At 43.9% G+C, this 26,984-nt stretch overlaps 1 protein-coding gene across 4 annotated transcripts in view; it reads right to left on the bottom strand.

Moving 5' to 3' along the window:
- MCPH1 (microcephalin 1) overlaps positions 1-26,984 on the bottom strand; it is a 1,335,298-nt gene that overhangs the window by 2,546 nt on the left and 1,305,768 nt on the right. For 3 of the 4 annotated variants that reach the window (XM_085610826.1, XM_085610823.1, XM_085610822.1), the window contains one exon: positions 26,217-26,454. In XM_085610826.1, the coding sequence (XP_085466952.1) occupies positions 26,217-26,454 (238 nt within the window). Of the gene's footprint in view, positions 1-26,216; positions 26,455-26,984 lie in introns of those variants that run through there. The other variant, XM_085610824.1, reaches the window with a different exon arrangement.

The following is a 26,984-nucleotide window of genomic DNA, read 5'->3' as shown; positions in this document are numbered from 1 at the left end:
AATGGAGGGAAAGCAGTAAAAGATTTTATCTAAACATCACTGCCCAAGCTTAAGTGCACACAAAGCCAAAGTGAAAAAAAGTATCCCAAAATTAGAATATGCTTAAAAGACACATGCATTATGTGACTGAATACCAGGTTTCACCAAAAGCTGTATTGTTGTATATAAACAGTAGGGAATAAGCCACACCTACCAATAGCAAATACTTAGTGCCACCCGCCTAGGGGGCAAAATATAGGTTATGGAAATGTAGCTAGAAACCTCCAAGCGTGAACTTCCTTAAGCACCTGTAACAGTTGTAGACACTAAAAACAGGAGAGGTAATATTACACCGAGGGGCTTCATATATCATAGGCTGAGTAGGTAAGATGCTTCAAGAACACACTACCTGAGTTTCCAAGTGTTTGCTATGTACTATCTTTGTTCCATTACATAGGAGACAGACAGTCGACAGGAGGCGGTGGACCCAGTCCTCTTTTTTCACGCAGGCCCGTTCAAAATAAAAAGGACATATAACCAGTGCTTTAAATGGGCCGGTACTCACCGGTACTGAGTACCGGCACTTCCGGATTTTTTTGCCGTCAGTACCGGCACTTTTCTGTAGCCAGGGAGAGTACCGGTACCCTGATCCACAGCAGGGCAGGCGCAGGTTAGGTTTCTCCTTCAGCGCAGGGCAGATTCCGCACTGCTTCCGAGGAGCATGTATTTACGTGTAATCTGTTTCTTTTCCATAAACGCACTTCTCTTGTGTTTTGGCATGTACTGCAACTGGTACAGAAGTCATTAGGTATGAACAAATCTTGCCCTTCGCCCCGCCCCTAGCCCCGCCCACTTGTCACACCTCTATTTTAATGAGTACCTGCACTTATTTTTTCCCATTTAAAGCACTGCATATAACACATATGATAATCAGACTGTATCTCAAAGCTTGAGATAAATCAAAGGTGTCATGTTCGCGCTCTATAAAACACCAAATAAATAAATAAATATGCGGTGACATGCGCTTGCAAAATACAGAGGGATTCCCTGGTCTTCGATCCACTCAAAAGTTACTAGCGTGAATAGGATGGATACTGTGTATAATTTTCATGCTCCAAAATGAAAGGTGTTAATTCGTATCATGTATCAACAATACCACCAAGGTAGCTCAATAGCCACCCTCCTGAAATGGTAGTGGTTATTTACCAACCCAGCACACCACGAACGCACGGTATTTTGGGACTCATGGGTCCGTGCGTCACAGGTAGGGTTTCCTTATCATTCGAGAGTCTCTGGATCTAATTAACTGTCCAAAAGGCATAAAAATGCTCCCATGGCACTAAGGATGGCTTATTACTTATGTCCGGGTTTGGTCTGGAAACGCAAACAGTCAGTTGTCGCAAAAACCTGCACTACATATTCGTCTCCTTACATACCCACTTGAATTAACCAATCAAAGCCCAGGGACCACCATGCCATTTCCTCTTCAGTGAATATGTGCTAGTACCTCGGTGGCCATCTTACATGGGGAATAAACTGAATGTCCAGCCAGTGTCGTGGGTCAAAAACTAAATAAACAGGAACAAAAAGTGCAGTCTCAAGAGAGGTCATTACAAAGATTACATACAAACTTCTGGCGGTCCCTACAGGCAGTTCAATCACATAAAGAAACTAAACAAATAATACGGGTTCGCAATATGAGTGACTGGCCTAAAATGTGGAAGGATACAAAGTATACCCATCTATGCTTTTCTTACTTTGGTAACTGAATTGGAATTCAACCTACTATGCAGAATGGTTGGAATGAGGGGACACCTGAAGATGCCACTAACATAGAAAGTATAAAAGTCAATATACATGTCACAAGGGGCGTCATCAAACAAATCCAAACATGTGGCAGTCTCTACAGTAGGTACTGTTCAAAATAGAAGTGAATGATCTAGGTCCACATTGCGGGTGAATCGTGTGGTGTATGCAAAGGAATAGAGGTGACCCCCTCTGGCTCTTCATACCTTAATTTTAGTGATGAGAATAAAAGGGAGTCTGTCTGTTATGAAAAAGGTGTTCTCTACACCAATTTACAGACAACTAATTTTCTCACTGAAAACACAGCTATGGCTCCAAGGTGGGGACTGTTATCAGTTACTGTGCCTTTAACAAACACCTATGCACTACTACTCAACCATACAAGGGCACTGTGAAACTAGGCAGAAAAACAGAGGAAAGTTTGCAGGTTTCCCAGGCTGTCAAGATCTACATAAGTGACCCGGACAGCGTTTTACCAGAGAATTTCACTATTCAGTCTTTTTGAGTGAGTTTGGAGAGTGAAGATCCAAAACACCTCTCCCCTTTTCGCCACTTCGGAAGCATCCTTACCTCCTATGGTGATGATTTTCTCTAGATTAAGCCATTTTAGGCTCTGAGGTGTCCATTTTCCACACAATGTTTAAATATAGGTGCCGTTAATTTCTGGGTTTTAATGGCTGATCTATGTTCAGTCAACCGTGTGAGGAAACTTTGACCTGTTCCACCCATGTAACCTTGACTATAAGGACATAGCAATAGGTATATAACATTGTGAGTTTTGCAGTTTGTCATTCGCTATAAATGTATCTTATAACCATTGTGTGTCCAAGTGCCTGTTTCAATGGCACTATTGCAGGCCATAAAAAGGCCACATTTGAAATTTCCCTTAACAGGATTGTTACCATCATTAATCCTTTGAACGAAGGTGCAACTTTTCTTCAGGCGTGATCTGACAAGCTTGTCCTTCAATTATTATTCCTACAGTGGGCGAACTGTGGTTTGAACATCCTAGTTGAATGATCTGGATTGAAGATATGCCAATTCAAATTAATCACCTGGCACACTTTTTCGTTCATGACTGGATGTCTTGTGGTGCATACCAAGTGTGAATCTCTTTCCTTTTTTTCTTGCCAAAGCAGATGATCTCTAACAGAAAATATGTCTACCTAGCGTTTTTCATCTATATGTTTAATCCAAATGTCTAAGAATTCCACTTTCTGACAACTCATGTTTGCCGTAAATCTTAAATTCAGATCACATAGATTAATCCACTCAATAAATTCCCTAAGGGAGTCCTCTTTCCCTTCCCAGATGAAGGAAATATCATCTATGTACCAGGACCACGATAATAGTGATTCTGAAAAGAGATAAGCTCATTGTGGATAAATCTGTCCTCAAAATGACTCATTGGCTATGCTCAGTGCGCATGAAGCTCCCATACTTAGTCCTTTCTTCTGAAGAAAAAGTTCCCCTCTGAATTCAAAAGCAGTCAGCACAATCTTCAGATATTCAAGAATGAATGTCCTGGGAGTTTCTCTAAGATTTTTTCTGTAGAAATGCATCCACCGTTGCTGTAGCCACTTCCTGCTGTATATTGCTATAGAGTGCTTCTATGTCCAAGGTCACTAAAATTTGAGTGTGTTCATTGTACCTGAGATCTTCCACCACTGTGATCATATGTATGGTGCCCTTAATATATGATTTAATACAAGGTGCAACCGGACGTAGGAAAGAATCCACTTATTTGGAAAAGGGTTCAGTCATGGACCGTATGGTGGTGACAATCGGAAGTGGGGGGGTCCTTTCGATTTTTGTGGATCGTAGGCACACCATAGACACTTGCCATCCGGGTTTCTTGCCATTAAGGAAATCAAATTCTTTGGTACATATATCTCCCTTATTTAAAGCCCGAGTAGTTAGCCGCCATATCCCTGTCAACCCTATTCGTGGGGTCAATTTATATACTTGTGTAATGTTCCGTATTGTTAAGCATAGCTTTCATCTTCTTGGTGTAATTCTCCGTATCCATTAAAACTATGCCACTCCCTTTGTCACTATTTGTAATAGTGACCTGATTGTTATTGGTGAGGGTAGTTAGAGCAGTCTGCTCTGCTCTGTCTAGGTCAGGTGGGGGGGTTCGGAATGAATCTCATGTTTTTATATACGTTTATTGAGCACTGTTTGCTCAAAAATAGCAACTTCCAGACCAAGCTGTTCTAATGTCGGGGTGAACATAGAGGACAAGAATAAGCCTGAGGCATTACATTCCCTATTGCTCTGACCTTGCAAATGGCAGCTAGTATGGGGTAGTTTGAGTGCCTTCAGCATCAAGCTGTGCCTGGTCATTTTTTGGAGAAGCGGTGGATAATAATTGTTGATGAATTGCAGCAAGTGAGCTAGTCTGACTGGTTAAAGTGTCAGGGAAAGGCGACTTCTCCCCTATAGATCATTTTGAAAAAAGGAAATGGGTAAAATAGTGCATTTGAAAACAGCTTTTCATGTGAATTTGCTAAAAAGCCTTTGACTCTGGAAGGGTGGTTGAGAAATATTCCAGTACTTTGATGGTGTGCCAACAACATACCAATCTTGCATGTTTCCTTGGGGCCCTGCCAGTGCTGAAGTCAGGGTGGGAGGCCATGCTATTATTCCGTTCTAAGCATATGTGCATCTCTACAGCATTAAAGTGTCTCAGTGAGCTTCCAAGACTATGTATGTGAGAGAATAAGTTGACTGTCTTCCATGAATATTTGCAAATGAAGACTGTAACTGTGGATGGTGCTAAAGTGCACCTGGTAAACATGGGAAAAGTCCTGCGGGAGGAGACTCGGGTGTAACACAAAAAACTTCAACTGAGTAATGACAAATCAGTAGCAAAATTTAAACAAGCATTGGCATAGCCAATAGGTCTCGCCTTAGGGACCTTATAAGTGTTTAGCCATGCAACACTTGATGTTGTTGCACCAAGGATATTGTGCTGGATAACTAAACACTTATAAGGTCCCAAAGGTAAGACCTATTGGCTATGCCAATACTTGTTTTTTAAGTCCATGAAACCTTTGTTTCAAACCCAAGCAAGCATTAAGATACTAGGGAGCGGTTCAGTGACTAATAAAATGTTATACGTTTGTTCTCTGGCATAATTCTTTCTAATATTATCTCGTGTTGTTTATAGCCCCTCACACAGATGTCTGCCGTTTCATAGCGCTATAAATAACATTTTTTTTAGCCCAGTGTAATTGTACTCCATTTTATTGACGTCGAAATGATGGAAAGTTGGGCTGGCTTACACTGAGATTCGAAACACTTTGCCCTGCAAATCTTAGCAGCTGTCAGGGGTGAGCGTTTCACCGGCTGAGCCATTTTGCCAGCATCGTTTTCTGTTAAATCCAGCTAGTCCACTGGACTTCTAACAAACTCAAATCAAACCATTGAATGGTTTGAGACTTCATTGTAATTGTTGGTTCGTATTTAAAAAAGATGTATGCTTGTCAGCAAAGCCTAAAAAGTTTGTTATTTTTTTTTTTTTAAAGGATAGCGCCTAGTTAACATATTATTCTGCCTCAAATGGGAAAATGCCGCCCTGATACACACATGAAACTTTGTTGGAAGCCTGAAAAGACCTGCACTCACCTTCCAAGTGTGTATGCTTAAAGATAACGCACTTTTCAACGAATAGGGTAGGAGCGGGTGTTTTAACCTTTACATTCGCCCTTATCAGGCGCGAACAGAAACTATACGTGCTTCTCCAGTGTTAAGATAACGCTGCTTTTCCCCCTTTTTTGCAGTGGGCCAAATGTGTTTTCAGACACTCTGGCCAATAAATGACTGGTCTCGTTAGTGTCCTAATTAATGTAGAAGCTGTTTTATTCTAACCCGTGCTGCGGGTGGCCTGTTGGCATTTTAACATGGAAAAATCCCTAGGGGCTAACTTAATTGATTCCTCGCTGCGAGCCGATCTGAGAGTGTTGCTGAACAGCCAAGTGCATGTATATTCCGGAGCGTCTTGTTGAAGTGTGCTTCTGTTCAGGCAGGGAGAGAAACAGAAGGCCAAGGGGAGAAACCGAAGGGCGAGGTAGAGACAGAAGCACCGGAAAGACAGGAAGGCAGGGGGAGAAACAGAAGGCCAAGGGAAAAAGCAGAAAGGCAAGAGGAGAGAAAGAAGGGTAGCGGAGAAACAGGAGCCGGGTAAAGACAGAAAGGCTGGGAAGAAACAGACGGGCAAGCGTTTCCAATGGCCCCGATTACAAAATGATGGCACTTCCAATAGTAGAACCTAGTTGCAGTTCCGGGTGCCTAAGCAGCCTGCAGTTCGCAGAGTTTGATCTTACTGCAGTTCTCAGAGTTTGACCTGTAAACCGAAGCACGAATTTCCACCTTGAGTGCCCTTTCTTGTGTCACTCACGCAGCTGCCGCTATGAATTGTGATAATCAGTGGGGGGTGCCATGGGCGGGTCAGGCAATCAACTCTGAAAGCTGCTGATGCACATAGCTGAACAGTGAGTCAGGTGCTCGTGAGAAACATGCTCATGGTAAAGCACCAACCTGGGCGGAGACAACAGCTACGGCCTAAAAGTAAACAAGGCGTGTGTTCAAGGTACAGAAGAAAAACACCATCCGCGCCTCCCGCGAATGAAGGGATAGAGGAGGGCGTGAAGATGGAAGAGACAATAGAAAAACCCAAGGGGCAGAGGAAGGAAGGAAGCAAGGGAAAGAAGAGCACGGAGAAAGAGAGAGAGAGAGAGGGGCGGGCTACAGCAGGAGCAAAAATAGAGAAAGTGCTGGCGCTTTGAGGGCGGGGCCAACAACCAACCCAAAGAACAAAGCTGCTGCTCTGTGAGTGCGCGAGCAAAAAGGAGATGGAGAGGGCAGAGTGAGTGAGTGGCCGGGACGTGTGGGCGAGGAGAGAGAGGGAGGTGAGGTAGGGTGGGGGAAGGTGAGCTGTTTTGAAGCACTCGTGCTTGCGAGAGCGAGGAGCGGCGTGTGCGGCCATGCTAATTGAAAACATATGGTCGGCGCGCCGCTGCTCGCTCCCGCAAGGTGGATGCCACTACAAGCACGAGTGTGCTTGAAAAGGAGCTGACCAAATTCTAAAGGTCATCTCCTAGAGCAGCGCATGCGAGCTGCCTAGGCGAGACCTAAAAAGGCCTTAAAGACAGTGCACAAAACAAAGAGAGAAAGCAAAGAAAAAACTGGAGATTAAGGGCTTTTCTAGAGATTGGCGTACAGGGACTCTATAACAAACGTGGCTGATGTTTTGTCCATCCTATTACAAGTGCCATTAATTATATAATGCTCTTGTAATATAGCCATTTATCCTGCAGCCATGGGGTATGACAGTTGTAAAAGGCTCTGAAGTTAAAGGCCTAATCCACAGATGAGGGCCTCTAATGATGGACAGGACCAATAGCAACCAGTATAGCCCTAGGTAAAAGGGATATAAGGCCATTAGAATGTTTCACCCACTCAGGGTAGAATGTTCTATATCCAAAATGGAGAAACAGAAAAACAAGCATTGGAATGTGGGAGTAGAAGGCTTATAATAGCCTTTATTGGCTCTGAGCCACTTAATTATCTTCAATAGAGCTCACAAAATTCCAATGTTCTCGGACAACTGCTGGTAGACACGGCATGTGCCACGTTTTTGACAGAGTACCATGTCAACCAAACTCTTAATAAGGCTCAGAGTGCTCAAGTAGTAATCATGAAGCTGAAAGAGCTTTGTGGTCACAACAATGAAAGATGCCTTTCCCACTAAATGCTATGTAGTATCATTTCATGATAGAGTAGAGGCCGCTTACTGACACCAACTCATGCCTAATGCAATTCATTTGACCTCCTCCTGCAAAGGCGTTAAGATACTTTCTAAGCTTTGCTGCTCAACCAGACTAACCCTAGTTCCAAAAAAACAGAGATGACGGAAGTCGAGGCTGTGCATAGTAGTAGCTGAAGATCAAAAAAGAGGGTAAACTAGAGTAGGCCTTTGGTAATAAAGATTGAAAGGAAGATGAATAGAGAGTGGAGAATGATACCGGAAGTTTGGAGTAATATGGAAGATGGGAAAGTGAAGCAGATCTAATAGATGTAGTTTAAAGTATGGAGGAGGCTGGAGAGAGCGGGAGGAAATGAGAAAGTGATAGAGGAGATTGGCTGAGGTAGAGGACTGAGGAATGTGGAGAGCAGGATGGAAAGAAGCAGAGTGATGGACAGTGGAAGAAAGTAAGCATGCCAGAGAGGATAAAATAGTGGATAAAGAGTGGTTAGAAGTTTAGTGGGAGAGTGGAAAGAATTGTAGGAGGAGAGGGTGAGAGCGGGTGGAGAAGAGTCTAAGAGTGGGAGAGAGGTCCCTTTCAGAGCTCAGCTGAGATGGATCTTCAGTCCAGCACACCTTACTCCCACTCCCCACATCGCATATAATCCTCCGTTTAAAATGAGCCGCTTGGGTGCAGTTATCGCCACATCTCCTATTGCTCTGAGTGCCACGCTGCATGACTGGCAGACTCAGGAGAACTGACTGATCACGCAACCATAGTACTGGTCAGGGAAGATCAGACGTCAAATCTCAGATGGTCGTTGGGTGATGCATGTTGGGGGCCATTGGCTAGAGAAAGGGTGGGTCACGGTGGCTCTGCGGGTTATGGCAGTGGGCAGCATGCATCGCCAGATCAGAAGGGCACCACTCCAAAGGGCAGGATAGCACCTTCATACTGCAGCCAAGAAACCAACCAGGCTTGATAGCAGAGGCAATTGGTGATACTAGGTTACTAAGCTCAGCTGTGAATCCGCCGTTCAAGAGGAGAGAGTGCAATAATGTAATAATTGAACCTAGACGAATGGGCTTTGTTGGGGAAGGGCAGGACTTTAGAACTATTATTGACGGTATGATGGCAAATGTTCAAGTCTCAAAAAGTAAGAGCTAGGGACAACCACTGGCACAAACTAATCCCTGTTGGCAGGGGGCAATCATTGCAACTGACGCAGATTGTGAACTATGTCTGCAATCATCTCAAACCTGCACTCTATGGCATGGCATGGCATGGCATGGCATTTGTATAGCCTCTAATATAACCCGTTGGACTAAGTGCCTGCTGCGGACTTGCCTGACACGCATTTGAATAGCAACATTGCTCACTGCACCTTTCATCCTTAAGATGTTCATAAAAGAAGCACTTTAGGTAATAAAACAAATGGTTTTATTCAAGTGTCCATAAACTATTCAATTTGTTGTGTGTTCTATATAAATATTCATTATTATCTTCATGTCATGTGTGACACTGGGAATCCATATATGCCATGGGCTGTCATTAAACAACATAACGCCCTCTAGGAGCTGTAATATGTTTCCCTGAAATGAACAACTGGACTTGAGTACCAGATTACAAGTGCAGCTAGGAACCAGAACAAATGTACCACCTGTCTTATGGAGCAATCTGGATATACCACGTGTATGCAAACAAGCTGGCATAACTGATTGTGTTGGTCTCTTACATAGTGTCTTGCACAGCTTGTTGGCATTTCAACAATGCAGGACTAAAAAGAACACAAAAATATGATGGGATAAATGTAAACGCTCATGGAGTGAGCAGATGGTTCAATATAAAAGGGCCATATTCATATAGTCCAATTGCCCAACAGTTGGCTTGTAAGTTCTTTCATAGAGTTTGGAAAGGATGCCAGCTGAGCATTTTTATGTGCTGAGGGTATGGCAGTATACATGGGTGTTGGACTTGGCCCTTTTGCAGGGTCATCCCTGAACTTTTTGCCTTCCTCCTATATTTTTTCTGACCTGTTGTTGGCTATTTTATATCTCTGGGCACTTTATTACTGCTGATCAGTGCTAAAGTGCATATGCTCTCCCTATTGTAAATTGATGTATGAATTAGTGCTTCCATAATTGGTTGGTTTGAGTTACCTGTCAGACCCTAGTACAGTGCACCAGGAGTGCCCAGGGCTGGTAATCCAAATACTGCTGGTGGGCTTGCAGCACCAGTTGTGCCACCCACAGAAGCAGCCTGTAAAAGTGTGTCTAAGGCCTGCCATTGCAGAGCCTGCGTGCAGTCTGGTACTGTCATGCTGACTGGGCAAGTGCTGCCAGTCCCTAAACCTTCCCTTTTCTTCATATCAGACACCCCTATGGTAGGCCCAAGGGCAGGGTGCATTGTAAGTATAAGGTAGGACATGCCCTGGTGTGTGTGGCATGTTCCAATAGTGAATTACAGCCATTTTCGTTTTTCACTATTGCAAGGCTACCTGTTCTCCATAGGCCAGAATGGGCAGTTTGATTATTACATCTTATAATCCTAACTGACTCAGGGAACATGGCAGAAATTCGAATTTAGTATGCCTGAACTCAGAATGATAAAATACATCTTTTAGTGAAGTTGGTTTTAACATTCTGTGTTTGAAAATACCACTTTTAGAAAGTATGTATTTTCTTGTCTAACCATTCAAACCTGCCTCTGCTAGACTGTGTATTCCTTGTCTGGAGTTTGAGTGACAGGGCGGGGGGATTCCAGGAGACAGGGTGAGTCAGCCCAGTGGTGAATAGAGAGATCTGCATCTAGATGGGAGGGAGGAGTTGCACCTGGGACCTGAATAGGGCTATGCCTTCCCTCCACAATGTTGGCTCCACCTCCTGTGGTGCGTCTGATGTCTCTGCCCTGCGCTCTGAAAGGAAAGAAGGAGTCATGTAAACAAAGTGCTCCAGGGCTGACCAGAACTGGTTTGGACTAGGCAAAGGCCTCTCTGCCTTCAGAGAACAAAGGAAAACTTAGTATAAATATTGGGACCCAAACCCTAGAACTTTAGATCACTTTGGGAACAAGAAGAAACCTTTGCTGGGGAGTGGAACCAGAAGAAACTGAGGAGAGACTATCCCTAAGCTGAAGTGCTGCTTGGGGGATTGGCCTGCAGTGGTTGCCTGACTGCCAAAGAAAGGAGAAAGGACTTTGTGTGCATTTTCATTCAACTTGTGAAGGATCTCCAATGGCTTGGAAAAGAGCTTGCCTCCTGCTGAAGTCTCAGGGACAACAGACTTCAACCACCAGCTCCCCAGAGTTCTTTGGAAGTGCCTGCTGCTGTTTTGGGCCTTCTGAGGGACTAAGTGTCACAAGGAGCTGGAAGCGCGATTCACGGAGTAGAAGCGTGTCACCGTCGCAGCCGCTGCCGTCACAACACTGAACAAGGGTGTCGCCGCTGTAGCTGTCTCATTGCACCGCATCAAGAGAAGTGTCTCACATCGAGGAAGAAGCGTGTCGCCGTCGCTGCCGTCGCATCGTGGTTGTCGCCGCTGTAGCTGTCGCATTGCACCACATCAAGAAAAGCGCCTTGCATCCCCGGAGAAGCGTGCCGCCGTTGGAGCTGCTGTCGTCGCATCACTGAACAAGGGTGTCGCCGCTGCAATTGTCGCATCGTGCGGAAGCGTCTCGCATCGTTGGAGAAGAGTGTCGCTGCCAAAGTCGCTGTCGTCGCATCACTGGACAAGGGTGTCGCCGCTGCAGCTGACGCATCAAGTCGAGTCGTCTCGCACCATTGGAGAAGCGTGCCGCATCAGGAAGATCTTCAGGTCTTTATTTCTTTGCACCAAACTTTCATCGCATCACCATCGTTGCAACACTTTCGTTGCCCTGCGTGTCGCATCTAAAGGTACAATGAACTAAGAGTGTCGCATTTTAAGAACTAAAAAGAACTAAGCTAAAACTACCATTTTAAGTAACAGTATTGTGGATTTTTGTCGTTTATGGTCTTGTGTTAAATCTATATAAAGAATGCTTATTTTTGATATAAAACCTGTGTGGTGTCCATCTGTAGTGATGTCACTTGATTACTGTATGTGTTCACAAATGCTTTACACACTGCCTCTGGGATAAGCCTGTCTGCTCGTGCCAAGCTACCAAGGGGGTGAGCAGGGGTTATTTTAGGAGTGTACCCCCTTACCCTGACTAGAGGCAAGGGTCCCTATTTGTCACAAGTGCATACCTGTGCCAACAAGAGACCCCCAAATCTAACAATGGGTAAGTACGGACACAAAGGGCAGGGTGGTACAGTTAGGGGCAGGTGGCACAGCTTCATGCCTTCGGCGTGGTGTGGCTAGTTTGAGCTCCTACTGCGTAGCTTCCTCCAAGCTCCCCAAAAGGTTGGCCGAAGCATTGATCCTCCTGGTGTACTGGTGCCACTGGCTGAGATGGGGTTGGATACTGTAAAGGTAGGTAGGGGTAGATAACTGCACTGCACCCGGCACAGATGGTCAGGCCTAGCTCTGGAGCACCTCCCAATCTCTCCCACTTCTATTCCTGAAACTGCAATGGATTAGCTTCAAGCGTCTAAGAGGCCCCCGAAGCTACATCTTGGCCAGACCGAAGAATGGGTAGTTAGTTTCACAACATGATACCTTTCCCCTCAGGCCCTGGCCCGATATAGATTGTTAGCAGGAACAAGATAATAAAACAACCAACTCCGGTCAGAAACAGTGGCTTATATCACATGAAAGGAGCAGCGAAAGCCATTGGTTGGATTTCAGCGTTGAGCAATGTTGCCTGCTTCGAAGTGACCATCCCTACGAGAGTGAACATAGGAATAATAAAGAGAGGCATAAACATGTTTTAGAGAGGGGGAGAGTACAGTGATCAAAGAGCATATCAGCGTCCACGACTCTCTCCTCCCCCGAGCTCACACGCACATGGACTACATAGGAAAAGACTGATTGCCGCTGCGGCTTTTGCCATTCCAAATTCTCTCTTCGATTCTCACTCCCTCGATTAAAGACCGCTCTTTATCATTCACGCCCGGTCTGTTTTTTAAATATATTATTACAAACGCGTTCATAAGTTTTGTGAAGCTGCTGATGAGGATGTCTCCATGAGCACAGTGTGTGTTTGGATCAGGCGCGCAACACCCATTGGACTCACAGGGCTTCAGCCCCCCCCCCGTCGTGTGTGGCAGCCTGGGATGAGGCCGCTTCCCGGGCAAAAAAGCAGCCGCACCCGAGCACTTCACAGGTCTTTAAAAGACCATTTGCCTGTTAATGAGGCCTTGCTGTTGTTTCACCCCCTCTAAGAGCCCCTGCAGCTCCACTCTGCCTATTGCTTAAAGTTCAGCCCCCCCGAAATTTTTGCTCAGCCCCCCCCGAAATTTTTGCTCAGCGCCCCCGAAATTTGGCTCTAGTTGCGCCTCTGGTTTGGATCATGAGACACAAGCGTGCATCGACTGCGAATGACTCGCAAGAGGAAGAGAAACTCCATAAAGGCAGCTCCGTAAAGATCAACTGGAAAAGTGGGCAATTTCCCTCGGCAGAGTAACAACGTGCGCAGTTAGCCATGTACAGGTCCCTGTCTGCAGAATGACTGGACAGCTGAGTGTTTGCGATTAGACTACACGGCACTGTTCAAACTGCCAAGAAGGTGGGATAACAGTTCTGTGTCGTCTTGGTTATTTCCTGGTATTTACGTATTCTCACGACTCTTCATTGCTGAATGTCCGATTTAACATTATATTTTTTTTTAATTTCGAACGATTTCATTAATTTTCAGAAAGTAAGCATTGTACAACAAAGAAGAGAACATATAAGATACAGATTTGTTTATAATTGGAAATAAAGACACAACCATAGTGAAGTACAAAAAGGTAACTCCGATGCAAATCAGTTAACATATGATGCAACTACAAAGCAAATTATGTGATATGATATGATGCATATGATGTAACTACTAAGCATTACATTTATTTTTTAATGGGCTGACGAATTGCTATTGTTCTGTGTACTTGCTATCAGTGACGTAGTCAGTGTGTCATGGGCCCTAGTGTAAAGACGGAAATGGACGCACTGGCCATTGTTTGAATTGGGAAATACAATAATAATTAGGGTTCAGTAGTCATCTCAGGTCCCCGGGGCCCAGGTGCCACTGCAACTGCTGCACTGATGGAAGCAGCATCTCTGCTTGCTATTATATATTGGTTTGATTAAAATTGCTGATTCATTTTTATTGCAATTTATTTTTACTGCGTTGTAGTCTCCTCCCCTAATTGCCGATAATGCGATGGTCTCCTTCCAATGTCTTTATGAGGCCGAACTATTGTCCTTAAGTTCAGAGGTAAGCTGCGAGAATGTTGGGGGCAAATGTTTGAAAACATTATTTGGTCAGCCTAAAAGTGCTATGGGCCCGGCGATAAGATTGAAATGTGATTTGCAGGCTTGGAATTTCCTGGCCTAAAAATCAACACTGAGGTTCTAGGATAAACTGTTGACTGCAGAAGTTCAAAATTATCTCTCCTCTGTGCAGAGGAAATTGTGAAGAGTGAACTAAGATGGGCGGTTCAGGCCAGGAATAGATTAGGAAAAATTGTGGCGGCTTTTCAAGTGGAAAATTTCAAGCTGGTGGAGGCCTCCCATATCTCGAAAGGTGAATTGAAAAAGGCATGTCGGAGATAGTCAAAGTTGTAGGATATGTAAAGAGTAAACCCTCAGTAAACTATATGTTGGAATCATGGGAAAGCCAGAGGGTGTTCCCTTATAGAGCCACCTTCCCCATAGCCAATTTACACCAATTACTTTTAAAATGCTGGGCTGCTCTGAATGTGCGCTATCTAAAGCCTGAGTTTATGCACTTTTGAATACAGAGAACAATTGTATGTGTGGTCTAGGATTTCAAAATGTGAATGTTCATCTTATATTAGATTGTTTAAATTTTTATAGGATCAGTTGTGTGATTTTAAAACCTCTTTTTATAAACTATAATAATTGTAATCAGACAGAAGCACTTGCACTTTTGACGAACATGGAATTTTCAAGTTCATAAACACGTTAGGACTAGAATTATGGTAATCACAAAACTTTGGGCTGAAAGTAAATTTTAATGGATTGGCTGGTAGAAGTAGTATATGGAGATATACCAGGAATCTAGCTGGCTGTGTAGAGCAGTCATGGTAGGGCTCTCTGAGTAGTGGGGGTTTGGAAATGGGTAGGGTGGAGTACTATTTTATATATGTATTTATTGTTTTAAAGACTTTTGTCTAAACATAAATAAACTTGAACTACTAGTTAAACTGGTACCAGACACACCATATTGAAGTTCAAGCCTTCTGACGTTTGACGCCCGCTTCAGTGAGTGAGTGGAGCGAGTCAGTAAGCTCTGCGCTCCTGGGCTTTGCAACTCATTCACTGAGGCAAGCCTTTTACCATACAACAGCCATCATCCGAAAGCCCTGAGGGAGAACCTCCCTTACGGAGAATTCCTCAGGCTGAGGAGAAATTGCAGCACCATTCAGGACTACGAAACCCAGGCAGACCAACTGAGTACGAACCTGGAAAAAAGGAACTATCCAAAACAAACCATCAAAACTGCAAGGAAGTGGGCACGCAACAATCACCGTGAAGCCCTACTGGAGACTCACCCAAAACAACAGGAGGACGTCATTACGTGCGTGAACACGTTCACGCCCTAATCTAAGAAAGTCAAGAACATATTGCTCAAACACTTGCACATTATTAATACAGGAGACATTGTAGTAAAAACTCCAGAAAGCCAGAGGTTAAGAAGAACGTGGGTTTATTAACAGCAGTTCCCCAACAGCCATAATAACGCTCCTCAGAATAGAATCCCCAACATTCTAAGCTGCACTCCAGAGAGTATAAAGGGATAGACCAACCTGCAGGGAAAAGGAGGGGGTGGAAGAGGGAGGCAGGACGAACCAAGAAACTGGGAAAGAGGAAAGGGGAAAAGAAGGTGGAGGAGGAGAGGGGCACATAGTAGAAGATTATAACAGACATGATTCTGGAACATCCTAGATTTGCCTTCAGATGCACACAAAACATGAAAGATCTATTAGTCCACACTAGACCCCACAGGAAACAGATAGAGGACCAAACAACATTATGGGGCCTCCCGGCTTGTGGCAACTGTAATGTGTGCAACCTCACCCCCCACACCAAGGAACTCCAGTTTGGCGAATTAAAATGGACACAACGCAGTCTTTTGCAGATTTCTTTCGCAATTAAGGATTATGTAGGAATAGCAACTATTATTGCGATTTCTACATACATAGCATTTTGCGAGTCCTAAATAGCGATACGCTAAAAATCACTATTAGGGACTCGCAAAACGGCTTTTTCATACATATGTCCCTTAGCACCTTGTTTGGATAAATTGCGTCGCTGGATGTCAAGTTGCTGCCTAAAGCTGAATGGTGATAAGACGGAATCAATGATACTAGGAAACCAGGCCAAACACAGACCTCTGAGTAGCTGACAAATGACATGCCGCCCTGCACCCTCTGAACCCAGACCGGTGATAAAACATTTGGGAATCTGGTAAGACAGTTTGCTAGCAATCGACCACCAAGCAAATAAACTGTCTGGCATTTGTTTCTCACTACTTTGAATGCTCAGGAAGATACTGGTATTGATCCCAGAGCATCTAAGGAAAACAGTCATTCAATCCCTCATAGTTTCCCGTCTGGATTACGGCAACTCTCTTTATGTGGGCATGCCAAAATACGCAATAAAGAGACTTCAGACCATTCCAAATGTAGCAGCAAGGCTCCTTTTAAAGGTTCCTAGTTACGTCTCCGCAAGAGAAACCCACAAACAGCTGCATTGGCTCCCAATTGAGGCAAGGATTAAGTTTAAATCCCTCTGTATTGCTCATAGGACCATAAATAACAAAGGTCCAGTAAATATCAGAGAGTTGGTAACCACTTATGTTCCAACTAGACACCTGAGATCCTCGCATATTCATCTCCTCAGTACAACCAGGGTAAAAAGGATGAGATGGGGAGGAAGATCGTTTGCACACTTAGTACCTAAGTTGTGAAATGATCTTCCACCAGGTCTCAGAGCACTGGAAAATGAGCTTTCCTTCAGTAAGACATGGTTGTTTCCCTGTTAATGTACCAGAGGTCCAACTCTCAGCACAGTACTCACCAGTACGGAGAAGCCTTTGGGTAGCCATGCGCTTTACAAAACATAAAAATAACATAAAACAGAATTTCTGAAAAGTAGACAGACATTCAGGAGAGTACAGGGTGGAATGGGCAGCATAGATCTCATGATTTGTTTTAACCAGAAATCTTAACAAACATCAAACTTTGGAAGAAATCACAGATTTTTCAAGCATTTCTGTGAGGGAAGCTTAAGAATTCTGAATGGAATTCCAAAATACTCCCTCCCTGCGTTTTCACAGTTGTCCTGAGAAAAATAGTGTCCCAGTTGTGTGGGTAACCCTACACAGGAAAGGCTTATGAATGCACCATCAAAGTATCAAAAATTATGCTTTGAACTTACATCGATTAGTGGGATGTGGGATGCTGTAGTATTTGGGCTAGGGGTCATCCAGCAACCCCCCACACCCGTCTCCATTTCAGAGAGCTATTGCATATTCAAAGCTGGCACTACTGACAGAAAGCTAGTGCCCCATTAACAAGCATTGGCATAGTCAATAGGTCTTGCCTTTGGGACTTTATAAGTGTTTAGCCAGAGCTATTGTCAATGTTTTTAAGGTATGTTGTAGAGCAGTGTAGCTGTCGGGCACGGTCTCAGGACTGCACAAGCCTGCTAACTGTGCGCCGCTCTCGATCCTATGACGAGGAGTCCTGCTGCAGTAGAGAGGGGTGGGAGGGAGTGAGCGCTGCAGCGTGGTGAACGTGCGAGGGGCGGGGGGAGTGAGTGCGGCAACATGGTGAACGCGCGAGGGGCAGGGGGAGTGAGCGCGGCAGCGTGGTGAACACCCTATTTAGAACAAGATGGCATCGGACTGTCCACAGTCCGTAAGGACACGCGCATGCTGTCTGCTTTGGACAGATGGCGAGAGCAGCCATCTTTGTCCATGCAGACGCATGCACGTAAGCCCACGGGGAGAATTGATTTCAAAAGGTCCTCTCCATGGCGAGAGCAGCGCATGCGCTGCTTTCACCAGGCGAGACCTAAAAACTGAAATTTGATATGCTCAACCATTCAGACCAGGGAGAATCTTTATGGGCATTTTTCTGTGAATTCAATCCAGATATCGACATGGGATAGTGGCTGATGTCCACACCCCTGAGAAGGGTGGTATGTCTGCATTGCCAGCTACACAATAGTGGGCCCACAGGGGGATGATGTGGAAGGGAGCATGACAGATGGCTGACACACTGGTCTGATGGCCACTCAGCATTGTCATTATTAATTCTCACCTTTCCAGCTTTTAGACTTTATAATGGCCTCTTTACTAAATGGCAAAACACACAAGATGATGGACGGAATGTTGCACATTGGCAAAACATTCACACCCAGTCACAGATCTGGGTTTAATCCATCATTATTTTGCTCACCACGCCACCCCAGTTCAGACATGGCCATATGTAAATCAATCTTGACCCTGTGCCTCATGGGAACAGTCCAGCCCGAACTGCCAAGCCATGTCTTCACTGGACCGGAATCAAGCATCCTAGGACCGGTTTCGGGGTTTCACCCCTCTTGAGCCAGGATAGCTTGACTCCAGTGGCGTAGTGAGCACGGGACCCATGTCTGGGCATACCCTTCCCACATAGGGCGACCAGCAAAACACACAAGATGATGGACGGAATGTTGCACATTGGCAAAACATTCACCCCCAGTCACAGATCTGGGTTTAATCCATCGCTAATTTGCTCACCACGCCACCCCAGTTCAGACATGGCCATATGCAAATCAGTCTTGACCCTGTGCCTCATGGGAACAGTCCAGCCCGAACTGCCAAGCCATGTCTTCCCTGGACCGGAGTCAGGGATTCTGTTCTGGAATGTGGAGGGTACAGAGGAGTACGGCAGAAAGAAAGGGCAGAAAACTAACTATTAGGGATAATTTATTATTAGTCCCTTAACTTGAAAAACAAGCAATTATGGAAGACAACACACTTTAAGAAACGATTCACGTAATAAAGAAAAACAAATAGAAACATGCCAATAATGCTAACAAATTTACAAAATATGTTATAGCAAAATAAATATTAGCATTTAAACAGATTCCAGAATAAACTATCAATATCTGAAAGTGCTTTACTGCTCAGAGGTACTCGAATTATAGTCCCACAATCTCTGCGGGAAAAAATGTTGAGACAGCACATGAAAGCCACATTGCTGTAGCAAAAAACAAAAATATTTTTAAGGGATAAAGTTTCCGTTCCGGGTTTAGATGTGCCCATGGAGAACATTGTTCAATCATGTCATCTGTGCCAGTGTACTAGGAAACATCCATCTAGAGAAAGCTAGTTATGTTTAAGCTTTCTGATGCTGTACAGGACTCAGTGGCTGTTGATTTTTACGTTCCAATGGAGCTTAGAAAATGTCTACTTGTTGTGATAAATAAGTACTCATATTTTCCAGTCATCATACAACAAGTATTCTCTACAGCATCAACATCCGTACTTCCTGTGCTAGATGAGGTATTTGCAGAGTGGGAAATACCTACTACACTCAAGTTGGATAATGGACCCCTGTTTAATGGAAAATAATTTAAAGGGTTCATGCAGTGTTAAACCATAGGATGATCACACCAATGTGTCTACAAGCAAATGGAATGGTTGAAAGATTTATGAGCAACATAGAGAAAACATCTCAACGAGCAAAACTGATACAAATTTTGATTAATCAAGCCTGGTGTCAAACTGTTAGAGACTAATACGGGATTATGCATAGATTAACAGGGAAGACACCTTCAGAGTTAATGTTTTGACATATGCAACAGACTAAGCTTCCACAGATGCTAAGGTCTGTAGTAAAAGAACATTACAGCATGTTAAAGAGAGATCATCCTGCCAAGTCCAAAATGAAGGTGGACACAGATCATTTAGGGTATGCTTAAAGGTCAGATATTGCTTTGGGTGACTGGGTTATTGTAAAACAAATTCAAGAAAGGAAAACAGGTCCTCTGTTTCATAAAGAGCCATTGCAAGTTAAGAAGGTAAAAATAACTATGATCTCTGCAGCATCTCCAAATAAGTTCACCACTGGGAATGTTTCACACTTCAAGAAAATAATCACTCAAAATGATGAACTAAGAATGTCTTACACAGGTGACATACAAAACAGAAATAATGAATATCCTCTGAATGATGAAGTAATTTTAAAGCAAAGAGGGAGATGGTAAAGAACAACAACATCCCCACCAGGAACACATGCCGACCACAACGACTAATTGAAGAAATGTGAATAATATTTACTCAATAATTAGATTTGTATTTCACATTGTTTATTCATTTCATTTCTTTAAAAAAAATCCTTTCGAAAGTATGGGAAGATGAAATGTTGTGTGAAAGAATGCTGCCTGCATCCAGTCAAGCATCTTTGAGTCAGGGATTCCATTCTGGAATGTGTAGGGTACAGAGGATTACAGCAGAAAGAAAGAGCAGCAAGCTATCTGTTAGGGTTAATAAATTAATGGCAAATCAGAAGCTGCGGTCATTCAATTTTTGACAGGCTGCAAGTACATAACAGAATACTATTGTGAGCAATATTATGAGGCAAGCACAACTTTTGGGGCTGTGGTGCTTATTTAAGATGCATGATTCGCATATGATTCATGCACGGATCAACTGGATACTAATAGTGTTACTGGAGCCAGCATGCAAGCAGGTGGGTCAAGGGAGTAATTTGAAAATTGGGCATGGAGTGCTAAGCCACCTGCTTTACTTTGTAAAGTGGAGGCCCAAGGGACTGATAACAGTTTTATATTGGCTTTGAATTCAATATTGACATCAGAAAATGCTCTAATTCCTGTTGCCCAGAGCAATGGTATTTCTCCCGTCCCCACAAAATGCACGTGCCCCTAAAAATACAGTGTCTGGTCCTAATCAGTGATATTTTAGTTTAAGAAAAGGTAGGTTGGGGGTCTCAGAAAAGAGACGGAGAATTTCCAATAAAGAAAGACCTTACAAGGGAAGCAGCAGGATACTTGCAATAGGTAAATCCGAAAGTATCAGGATGTACTGTTAAATATCTGGTGCTACAAAGTCAACTATTAAGGAATGTATGTGATATGTCAAAGACGGTACAAGGGCAGTATTGAAGGTTTGTGGCAAGTGCGTTAAGACTACTAGTCACCCACAACCGCATACTTTTAGAAATATAAATAAAGTATAGACCTTCTACTAGATCTTTCATTGGACTTTCAACACTATTAAAGACCAGAGCTACCGCTGCACCCCCTTTTGCTAAAGGTCTACATGAAACAGTCTCTAGGTCTAAGCTCCCATTAGTTCAGCAATTACTTATGCCTTTTTCATTTGCTATGAATGATTGTGTGCCTGTATGTCTGGCAGACACTAGGATAGCTGATATCATGTCTTGATAATACAGCAGCCCCAACACTGCATGCTGACTGCAAACACTCTAATCCAGTGAGTGGGTCTATACACCCTTCAAACTCAACTGATATGTCAACCATGATAAAGGCAGGTGCAAGACAGTAAGTTTGCAAAGGGGTGAGGCAGCAGGCTGGTGAGGTGGAAGGCATCACAAACATTCTAGTGTTAAATCAGTTCAGTGTTCTCTTAGACACATCAGATGGAGATACGGTTGTTATGGTCGATTTGTTTGAAATTGGGTGGCTGGTTAGCAAAGGTGTGCACCCTGTCCAAGAAGAAGCCACAATCCTAGTGAGGGTAAGCTAGATACACACTAAAAGATAACCTATGTTCACCCTCTGGTAACTTGGCACAGAGCAGTCAGGCTTATCTAGAGAGGCAATGTCTAAAGTATTTGTGCAATACACGCACACAGTAACACAAAGAATACACACAAAAAGACTACACACAGGTGTATAAAAATAGATTATATTATAAACAAAACAAGACTAAAAGGACAAAAATCAAATCTATAGAAGTTGTGATATTGAATTTTAAAAGAATAAATGCAATAAATCGCTTTGAATCAAGTAGCACTAAAAAGGTTCCGCTGGACAAGGGCACAGTCAAAGTTCAGGCTGACCTCATGGAAGTGCAGGCCGGCTACAGGACACATACAGGCTCTGGTGAACAAAGTACCTTTACTGGTTGCAAGCAACGGATGCATCGATGTCAAGGCCCTGCAGGATGCGTCGATCTTCCCCATGCAGTGAAGGTGATGCATCAGTTCCAAAGAAGGGTGCCAGAGTCAAGAGGCATCAAGTGATGCACCGGTTTTCCACCACATCGATCTCACCAAGCAGCAGCGGCGGCGTTATGCTGTCTGATGCATCTCTCTCTGGAGGTAGAGGGCAGGTTCTGAGGCAATGCACAGATTTGACTCTCACAACCAGAATGATGGGCTGGTTCTGCTACACACAGACAGGAGACGCATCAAAATCCGTGTTGCAAGTATCTGGGCCACTTCAAGTGAGCCAGGCATAGGAGTAGAGACAGAGACTTTGATATACCCAAGTCTCAAGCAACAGAAGGCAAGCCAACAACCCTTGGTGATCACTTTGAGTGAAGGCAGAGTCCAGCTCTCCTTCAGCAGAGTCAGAGAGCAGCAGGCAGCAGGGCAACAAAAGAGAAAAGCAAGCCTTCCAAGTCTGCAGTCCAAAGATGAGTCCTTGAAGCAGCACCGCAGACCTTCTGACAGAGGTTCAGTTCAAGATCCAGAATTTTCTGATTAGATGGGGTCAGAGACCCATTATTTATACCTGGAAGTGCCTTTGATGACTTCAAAGCAGCACTCTGAAGTGCACAGTTTCCCCTTTCAGCCCAGTCATGTCTGCTAGGCTATCTATGGGGGTAAATCAGCCCTTTGTGTGGGGGCAAGACACTACCTTTTCAAGTGAAGTGTTAGTCCCTTCTTTCCACCCTGCCTAGGCAAGGTCATCAGAATGCAAATGTATGTAGATGGGTCTCAGACACTCAAATCCTTACTGTGTTGTGGCTGTCTGGAGTGACAGCACAAAGTGTAGCTTTCACCCACCCCAGGCGTGTATTGGAGACAAGCTGTCAGACACAGAGCAGAGTCATGACCCTGAACTCATTGTGTTCTCACTCATCTTGTACCTTGTGTGTGGGGGGGGTTGCTAGTTCGAGCACATGTCTCAATGCCTTCCTGGCTGTTCATGGGACTCATTCCCCCATAGGCTTGACAATGTTCTAGGCATGCTAATTATACCCCGGGGTCCTAGGCCACAGAGTCATGAAACACCAAAGTACAGACAGTAACGTCCCATAGGGCTTCCAGGCCGACTCATCATAACTACTGTGTTTGCAGTGCAGCTCACCGGGCACTACATTACGCAAAAATCACAACAACAGATTGGAGGTTTCGCTGACCTCACCCTCGCCGAAATCCCTCGCATCCACAGAGCCAGAACAGGTGGAAGAACCTTTTCCTAGATCTCGGCCAAGACCTGGAACTAGCTCCAGATCGACATAAGGTGCGCCCCACCCTGAACATCTTCAGGAAGACGCTCAATATCTGGCTCTTCGACTGAACAGAGCTGCATACCCCCAGCGCCTTGAGACCCTCACGGGTAAGTAGTACCCTTACAATTCCCCTGATTGATTGATTGATTGTTGTGATTTTTGCATAATGTAGTGCTCAGTGAGCTGCACTGCAAACACAATACTCTCCCTACGACTGAGAAGAGACATACGTATCACTCCAAGAAGACAGTGGCTAAGCTCAAAGGCACACAAATCTGTTTGCTATTTTGTCCCAACCCCTTTCCCTGCTGGGTGGTAGTTGATTCATAGTTACAATTCCCTGGTCAGACGGCACCCTTGGAGAGATATGAGGTCCAGCATAGTTTCTGCGGACAAGAGCCAGGGGAGAGGCATGACAAGCATTAGGTTCAGAGAAATGTCCACTTTCTAAAAGTAGCAAACACAACAAGATGATGGACAGTGCTGAAACTTTCAACCACTCACCCCCAGTCAAGAGATCTGGGTTTAATCCATTGTTATTTTGCTCACTATGCCATCCCAGTTTGGACCCAGCCATATGCAAATCAGTCTTGACCCTGTTCCTGGGAACAGTCCAGCCTGAACTGCCAGGCGAGGTCCTCCCTGGTCCGGAAACATGTATTGTGGGACCAGTTTTGGGGTTTCGCCCCTCATCCGCCAAACTAGCTTCAATCCAGTGGCATAGGGAGCAAGGGACCCACGTTTGGGCAATCCTGGCACACTTAGGGCGAGAAAGCAAAGACTCAAAATTGATGGACGGAATGCAGAACAAATCAAAACATTCACCCCCAGTCAAGAGATGAGGGTTAAATCCATCATTCTTTTGTTCACCATCCTACCCCAGTTTAGACCTGCCCATATGCAAATAAGTCATGACCCTGTGCCTCATGGGAACAGTCCAGCCCAAACTGCCAAGCCAGGTCCTCCCTGGACCAGAAACAAACATCCTAGGACCGGTTTCGGGGTTTCACCCCTCATCAGGCATGATAGCTTGATTCCAGTGGCACTGTGAGCCCAGGACCCAATGATGGATTTAATTCAGATCTCTTGACTGGGAGTGAATGTTTTGATTTGTTCTGCATTCCGTCCATCAATTTTGTGTATTTTGATTTTAGTTCATGTGTTTTCTGCATGTGGTCTTTCTCCTAAATCCTCAACAGCGATTGTACTTGTTATAAGATAAAAAAAATTCAATAAAGAAATGTAAAAAAAATGTAAATACATTTTCAACAACAAAAAGAAAGTTGTTGAAGGACAAAGGATGAGCTAAAGATTCAACCCTGTTATGTCATCAGGTGTCAAAGTTATTGTGACATCACTTCTGCTCTTCCTGGCATTTTGGTGAATTGACATCGAGGTAGCCAGGTTGGTGCAACTTTAGTACAGTAACACTTTTAGAAAGGCTAAGCAAACATAACTATTTTGTGTGTTCCTTGTCTACTCTGTTTTGAAGCATTGCTGCTCTCTGGAGTGGTATTCCTGTATAATTCCCCACCTTAGCTATGGCAGCTTGTTCCATACACAAAATCATTCCCGGATGCAGGCTGAATACGGCTAAGAGAAATGCTGTCTTTAATACAGAAATGAATCTCTTGTTTTAATATTCTTTGGCATGATCTATGATGTCTGGCTCTGGGGATGATTTACACACCATTCCACGACTGTTTTTATAACCCACAGGTACATTTTCAGGGATATTTACATTTATCTCAACACTCATCATTCTATGGAATGCAGATAGGCCTCACTTCACGACCTCCTTTCAACATTTCACAGCAAAGCTACAGAACACACCAGATGAAAGGAGCTGGTACCAGTGAACGATGAAAATTGAATTGCTGCCGAAACAAATTATTGCGCAGTTCTTGAGCCTAAGCAAAAATCAAATCAACAACTAAGGTATAAACGACACAATTGAAGGTGACAGGTATTCTAGAACAGTAGATTTTAAGCCTGAAGCAAGCTCAGAGATTTACAAAATGGTATGGTCTGGCTCACACAGGTATTAGGAGAAAAAAACATGTACTAGCACTGTGACCTACATGGAATCAAGCTATGAGCCGGCTGATAACCCATTCATAGCATATGGAAAGGTTTACATCCAACAAATAGAAGAGCAGCCCATTTGTGGTTAAAGTTCCAAACGATACTGCCACCCTCGAAAAATAATGATGGACTGGGATGCGGCCAGAGTAATTACCAGTGGCTGAGATTAATTCAAACAATCCACCCATTACCTTTTTGTATACTTCAGTGTGATGCCCTAAGTGAAACGGGAATGCCCCGATGTCGGTCCCCTGCTCAGTGTGGCACTGGAACCAAGCACTGTTTGACTGAATAGTTGCTACCGGGGTTAAACCGGTCCTAACTTTCTTGTGTTCCGGTTCAGGAAGGACCTGGCCTGGCAAATAGGCTGGACTACTCCTATTGGAGCAGGGTTGAGACCCTTTGCATGCCACTGGGCCCAGAATAAGGGTGCATGGTGTGCAAAATAACGATGGACTGGAATGTGGCCCAAGTAATTACCAGCGGGTAAGATTAATCCAAACAATCAAACCATAATTTGTTTGTACACTTCAGTGTGACGCCCTTGCTCATTCAACCTTATTGAAACTCCCCAGCTTAGATAGTTCTGCTAAAATGTGGATATTTATTATAAGAATTACCAGGCTGAATTTTCAAGACAGTATCCCAAACATTTTTCACTTGAAGTAGAATATCCCGATGTCTAGCCCCAACAGCTTCAACTGGATCCAGCAAGCAGCATGTTGGTAGTTGGCCTTACAATGAACTGCCATGATCACATTTTAAAATTAAAGTTGCGCCTTAAAACTGGATGTCAGGGTCTATGGCTTGGATATTTAGTATTTTTTAAGCAACGTGAAATCCTTCTTTTTTCTGATCCACACATATACTTCAATGTCAAAAATTTAATTTCCAACACGGAGGGCGCATTTGGTGCGCGACTAATTTTAATTACGTAACAGTAACGTTATTCTAAGCAACCCAACATAAAAACGTCACGTTTTACTTGCAGTGAGTGTACTAGAACCGCCTTACCTAGAATCCATTTTTCGGAGACACATATCAAATCAGCAGGTTTCTTTCCGTTGTAGGGTCCGATACAGATTGCCGCTTGCCTCATGGTTTTGCACACTTTTCCTCCACACAGCTGCACCAGTTCCATAAGATTATCGCATGGGGGCTGCGAGGTCGCCGATATGAACATGGCAGGCTGACTCGAAAAGAGGCCTAGCTGGTACTCGTCTGTTGAAAGTTGTCGTTGTAACCTGCAAATCTGTTTTCAAAAAGTAAAAAAGAGATTCATCTTCTAGAGAAATATAGTCTGTGGCTTTATTTCAAATACTTCTTACGGAAACCTGGAATTTATAACATAAAGCGAAGTTGCCCTTATTATGTGCATGGCAGATAAGGTTGTAACAGAATGTCAACCCTGGTGAAATTTCTAGTTGAACCAATTTAAATGGTCTCTACTGAATATATTTGCGAAACATAGGTCAATACAGGTTCAGCAACACATATAAAGGACATTTTACTACCTACGTGATAATAATACCAATTGGAACCCATAAAAAGAATTCGACTACACGCAGATGGGAAAGAAATACATAGAGTTTTTCTTCCTAGCAAGTCATTTTGATGTGTAAGCATGACATTTCAATATTCCCTTGCAGGAAACCCGCCTGTAACATGATATTTGTGTTCAATGACAAGTATTCAGAGGACAGTATGTAAAGTTTGTGATCAGCCACAGTTTGACCAAAATACTGCTTTTAGTCAATGTAACTCAAAAATAACCATTATTCT

The sequence above is a fragment of the Triturus cristatus genome, chromosome 6 (genome assembly GCF_964204655.1).
Source record: "Triturus cristatus chromosome 6, aTriCri1.1, whole genome shotgun sequence".
Taxonomy (NCBI): Eukaryota; Metazoa; Chordata; class Amphibia; order Caudata; family Salamandridae; genus Triturus; species Triturus cristatus.
Note: the sequence above shows the minus strand (reverse complement) of the source record. Positions and strands in the feature narration are given on the sequence as shown.